The following is a 5957-nucleotide window of genomic DNA, read 5'->3' as shown; positions in this document are numbered from 1 at the left end:
TTCTGATCTCTCAGAACCTGGCTAGGACCTGATTCTTCTAAATTGGAGGCAAAAGATAGCAACTCAGTAGACACAGCCACAGATGCAATCTATAAACCCAGAACAGCATATAGCATAGCTATTTCTGTCTTGGGCCTTTATCACTTCATCTTCTATTTAAAAATACTCCCAGTATTCATCTGCATACGAGCATCGAATACTTGTGAAACCATTAATATACTAAAAATTACAGTCAGCTCTCAAGAATCAGAGAGGAAGAGTGTATTATGATACCCAGGCTAATGAAAAAAAGTAAGACAGAATGGATACTGAGGAACAGAATCAGGACAGATATCACCCCCCCTTTTTTTTTTTTTTTTTTTTTTCCCCTTCAAAAGCGGCCAGATAAGACCTGGTAGGGCTGGTACCAAACAGGAGCTACAAAGCCCAGGCAAACAAGCCTAATGCTTATACAGCTCAGTGGTCTGTGGGCTCAGTAGTGTGTTAAGCAGAGCAAGATGCAGGGATGCCTGCATGCAGATCTAGGGCAAGCAAGTCAGGTCCAGCACAATTATTACTGTACACCGCGTGAAAGCAATTACAGTGCTTCCCGACCCGCTGACAGAGGAAGCAATACGGATACACCCATGGTCCTGGGCCTGGACCTCAACTGTCCAATGTAGAGCCACTGCATATGTCTCTACACTGGCTTTACAATCCACCTACAATGCCAATAAAAGACCCATGGATACCTGAGAGCTGTTTGTGTTCAGCAAAAGCCTTCCAGGATCTCCATAAGGCAGTAACTAAATGAATATCCCATCCTGGCTACTTTCGTTAAAAACAAATTACTTTTAAGAATGGTTACTTTTCTGAAATTAATAAAATGTAAATTATTTCAGGACAGAAGATACAGAATATAGTGTAACACTTCTGAAAAGAAAATAACAAGCAATATGAGATAAAGAAAAAAAATCCCGTTAACACCTCTTCAAAGAATTAAAAAAATATTATGGGATACATTTCAATAGTCTAAGGTACCCAATGCATTCTTGAAATGTTCATTGAGTCTACCAGTCGTTCTGGGAGTTAGGTGTTGTTATAAACACCCCCATTTACAAAGAAGGAAACAGAAACACACAAAGATTAAACACCTGATACAAAGCCATTGCAGTCACTGGAAAAGAATTCAGGAGGCATTGGATGAGAGCCTAAGTGATTGCTCAAGGCTGTAAGGAAGTCCATGGCACAGCTTTCAATACAGATCTTTTGTTCCCAGGCTATTGCAATATTAACTTCTTTTCTATTCAAGTAGAATTGGCTGTGATTAACATCGGGTGTTTAATGACCCCAAGAGGCCTCTGCATCAGTCCCATCTCATTTGACAACATTTACAGGGGCTCAGTCCTGTGGAATACACATAACAACATTAGCCTTCAGTTTAGTGTGAGCTGCTAAAAATCTGCTATGTCCCATCTTGTTTTCCATGGTAGATTCCCACCAATGTTATGTTTAATGTAGGGAATTTGCCGAGGTCAAAAGGCAACAGGGATCATTTATTCAGGAACCGTAAGCACATCTTGGGCTTCAGGACGCTGTTTTCATTGTAGAACTTGCTATAATATTATTTGGTAACACTGCTAATACTGACCAGAAACAAATCCAAATCCACCAAAAATCTGTCCAGCAAGTCGAGACCGGGCCACGCTTATTTAATAGGGTTTCCAGAAAAGCTGCTAAAGGAAGTTCCCAGAGCTGCCACTGCCTACTCAGGTCTACAGGCTCATTCTGGGAGAGCAAATCCATGGTGCTCCACGGAGACCCACTGATGCACCCAGCAGTCCAGGCAAGCACAAAGCTGCTGCCCACCAGCTGCGGAGGAGACAGAGCTCGTCTGGCTCCCAGGACCACCAGGAGATGTCCAATGTTGACTTCTGGTGCACAAGCAGGCAGTTGCTTCCGATTTCATCAAAAGCAGGGAATCTAATTAATAAGGTAGGACTTTCTCTATCCCTATGTACATACAGAATTAATGCCATCAATACAGACTATGAGAAAAACTAAGACAGAAAAATGAATACAAAAATATTAAATTACAAGAAAGACTATGCTTCTAATGGTATGCAAAACAGCTTATATATTTGAGAAAAGACAAACACTCACTGCAAGGAAGAGTATTTAGAATTGCTGTCTTTCTTCATGAAAAAGAGTATATGGGTTTATTTCACCTGGTCAGATAACTTTAACAAACACCTCATCACATCTATTCCCTTTCAGATTGTGTTTTAGCAGTGTACCATTTGCACCAAGCATGGAGAATTCTGAACCCGGAAAAGTCTCCTTTCCCTTTAATATCACACTCCCTCAAGAGTATACCATTATTTAAAATTCGATTCCTTCAATATGTATTTTTTTAAAAAGCACCCTCACAATCTGACAGGTAAAACCTCCAGAAAATAATTCTTCAGTGACAATGTTCCCAAAAGGAATCCAACTTCAACTAAAATTTGAATAATGTGAGCAGGAAGGAACTGGAAATGTACATTAATGAATAATTGTTCAATTCATGTGACAGGGATCATCCTCTACTAGAAATGACAGTTGCACTAGAACGATAAAACTGCAAAGCAGACTGTGAAATAGTGGTAGTCTCCAGCCAGGGTCAGCATGCAGGACACATTTTTAACTCGAATCTAAAAAGCCTTCAATCCATTTTCCTACCCAGCATCCTTCATGTAACACATCAATATGACCTATCTTTTCTGTCTTTTTGATTCAAAGCTTTTGTACAAGTAGTCATGAACCATGAAAAGTGGCCTGATTTGCAGTGATAATGAGGAAAACCCCAATTCCCACTAAAATCAAGATGAAATCGCCCTGGTATTTAAGGGACAGCCAAACTGCTTAGCACCAGAGTAGGCTGGAAGACAAGAATTTCTATTTACAAAAATATTCAAAGGTTTTCTCCCATATGAGTCATCTGCTTAGAAGATCACATTCAGTCCCCTCCTCTAGCCAGTTTGGGGTCCTTGTCACTTGGCTACACTCACTCAATCTGACCAAATAAATGTGTTTTCAAGAGAATCCCCACTCCAGAACTGTCAATTTCTGGTTGGTGAGGGCAGTCAGCAACAGGGCAGGGAGTCAAGTTTCTGCCCTGAGCCATGCAGAGAAATTACTGAGATTTTTTTTTTCTACCAGCTCAACATGTCTGAATTTAAGAAGCTGGGCTTGAGACCGCTTAGAGGGACTTTGGGCTTTGTGCCTCTTTAAAATATTTCCATTGGACATTTATTTGAGAGAATGTGTTTTTAAAATCTGATATGTAGAGAAGGAAAGTACTTATAGAAGAAAGTTTTGTCTTTGAAATCAAAGAAAATAAATCCTAGTACTGGCAGAGTAATAGTTCTCCACAGTGTAAGTATCAGGTTTGAGGATTCATCATGGTAGGGATAATGAAAGAATTTAACCCAACTTGTCTATCCAGGCCAGCTCCTGCAGATTTGCAAAGGCATGAGGGGTCATGAGCCTCCAGACCTCTCACTGACACCTTTTTCCTATATTTTGGTGTCTCACTGTGGCACAAATAACTATGGTTTCCTTCTAGCTGCTCTAAATAGGCAACATTTAGAGCGCAGCTGTATCAGCACAGAGGGTATGATAACGTCCAACAGTCAGGTGAAAGAGGAGACATATAGGAAGCAAAACTCTTAAAAGGCATATTCTGCAAAAGGACTAATAATATGAGACTACAGAGCTCTGGCAAACATGCAGTAGCAAACTAAAATCAGATGACTGAAGGTACCACATTTCTACTCAGCCTCTCTATCCATCTGATAGCTGATCCTGACAAAGCACGAGGGCATCTGATCTGCTAGTCAATCAGCTCCACAGCATGCCTGCTGCCAAATTCGTGGCAAACCTCCAAACGTGAGAGACCAAAAAAATAATAAAGCCATTTGCCCAGGTAATATAGCAAGCTAGAGTCAGCAAGTTAGTGCATAAGAACTACAATATGCCAAAAACCCCAAGTCAAGTGCCTTCATTTATCTACTCACACTGACTTTCTCAGATGAAAAGCCCATCTCTACCAAGCTTGTCAACCCTGAAAATAAAGCTGGCTCATTTGCACAGTGGTTTTGGGGGTAAACAGTGTAATTATAAGCCAGCCACTAACAAAACAGTCAGCAAAAGTTGCAAACAGCTGTATATGCACACTTACATATTACACATGTCAATCCTGGGAGGAGACAGCGGCAGTAGCTGCAGTAGGAGCTTTACCCCATTCTTCCATCCTTCCTCTTTCTCAAATTCACAGAAAAGGTAGGTACATTCATCCGCTGAGAACTGGTAGAAAGCATGAGTGTCTTGAAAATAGAGTTGTCTGTCCACTGTTAGAAAAAATAACATTAGGTAGTCTTTAAACCTTTACCATGTAAAGGTTCTGTGTCCCCACCACATTCTGTATTGCACTTGATTTTAATGCTGAGTTGCACCACCACACAGGACAAAAGGATCACAAACTCAGCATAGAAGCAATCCTGCCCTCTCATTTTAACTCAGTGCACCCAAACAGGACAACCCCAAAACCTCAATTTGAAGATCTCCAGGCTCCTGAAATTCAAGCATTAAGACTGCTGAGTACTTAATCAATTTTGGAATCAGTTCAGAATTAGGGGATAAAAACCTTCCACTTGTCAGGTTTCTGAGCCTCGATTTCCATTGGCTTCTAATCTCTTCCATTCTCACTAATGGCCAGGCACCAGTAAACAAAGTTCAATAATGGGGATGCAGCCCATCATTATCCCAGCTTCTCCTCAAATTCAGGGCTACTGGATTTGTAGACTAGACCTGGGTAAGATGATACACCAGTACAACAGCTGTCATCCTCCTGGCATAACCAGGATTGAACTGGGATCGAAGGACAGGGTCCAAAGCCAAAAGCACAAGCTCCTGCTGGGAAAGTCATTTAGCCCTTGTTGAGGCTGCATGATCAGACATACTGTCAGTGTAGCTGGAGCAGAAGAAAACCTTTAAGTATACTGCCAGCGTACATAAGCAGAAATCTTCCATAACACCTCACCTTTTCACAAGGAGGAAAGTTAATTGTCTAGCACAGACCCCAGGGCGGGGTATGCTCTGAGTTGAGCTACCTAAGTAGTCCCAGCTACAAAGTCAAGTCCATCAGATTTCCAGAGGTTGGCTACCGGTGTAATTATCACCAACCACATTAGCTGGACCAAACCCCTAAATTTGGTGGGGAAGGTGTGGACAGCCGGGTAGAACCTGGCATCACCACTGTCTCAAGGAGCTGAATCCTCTCTCAATCCATTGTAATCTAAAACTATGAAAAACAGAGAGAGGAAGGGAAAAATCACTAATAGCTAGAGAAGTCATCTGGCGAAGCCATGATCTGCAGTGACTAAAGAGCTGCTGTCTTGTGAAAAACCTAAAAGAGCTTGAGGAGAGGAAAAAAAAAAAGGCTGGAAAAGACACACACGCTGTCTGCAACTTGGTAATAGGCAATTACATTTGCAAAAGCAAAAGGAAGGAAATTGCCTAAAAAAAGAGATTAATCTTTGGTATTTATGAAATGAAAGGTTACAGAGGTGAGCCTACTGAAGAGATAGTAAAATAAACAACTGTCAAGAAAAATGGATCAATCTTTTTTTTTTTTCTTTCCCTCCTTCCTCTCCCATCAAAAATGTGAGTCTTATCCTGTGCAGGAGAAACTTGATAGCCTTCCTCACGCTAGAAGTACTATCAAGACTGACCTGATAATATAATGCCCATATCCAGGAGGAGCTGCCACACTCCCACTGCTGTAGATCTGCACTTAACAAAAGGGCACTGCTCCAAAAGCCAGTCTACCAGTTCCGATCCAACACAGCTTCTCCTGAAAATAAGCAAAACATCACTCCTTACACCACAGTAATGTTAAAATGCTCTTTTATAATAAAGAGGTATTTCTCAAAGCC

At 41.2% G+C, this 5957-nt stretch overlaps 1 protein-coding gene across 1 annotated transcript in view; it reads right to left on the bottom strand.

The window, feature by feature from the left end:
* Nucleotides 1-5957, bottom strand: part of LOC103918453 (rap guanine nucleotide exchange factor 5-like) — a 155411-nt gene that overhangs the window by 65244 nt on the left and 84210 nt on the right. The window contains exons 5-6 of the mRNA XM_009325765.1: nt 5754-5875; nt 4202-4370 (exon numbers count right to left, since the gene is read on the bottom strand). Coding sequence (XP_009324040.1) covers nt 4202-4370; nt 5754-5875 — 291 coding nt within the window. The remainder of the gene's footprint in view (nt 1-4201; nt 4371-5753; nt 5876-5957) is intronic.

The sequence above is a fragment of the Pygoscelis adeliae genome, unplaced genomic scaffold, assembly GCF_000699105.1.
Source record: "Pygoscelis adeliae isolate BGI_AS28 unplaced genomic scaffold, ASM69910v1 Scaffold226, whole genome shotgun sequence".
NCBI classification, from domain to species: Eukaryota; Metazoa; Chordata; class Aves; order Sphenisciformes; family Spheniscidae; genus Pygoscelis; species Pygoscelis adeliae.
The sequence above is the reverse complement of the archived record's forward strand: the minus strand, read 5'-3'. Positions and strand labels throughout refer to the sequence as shown.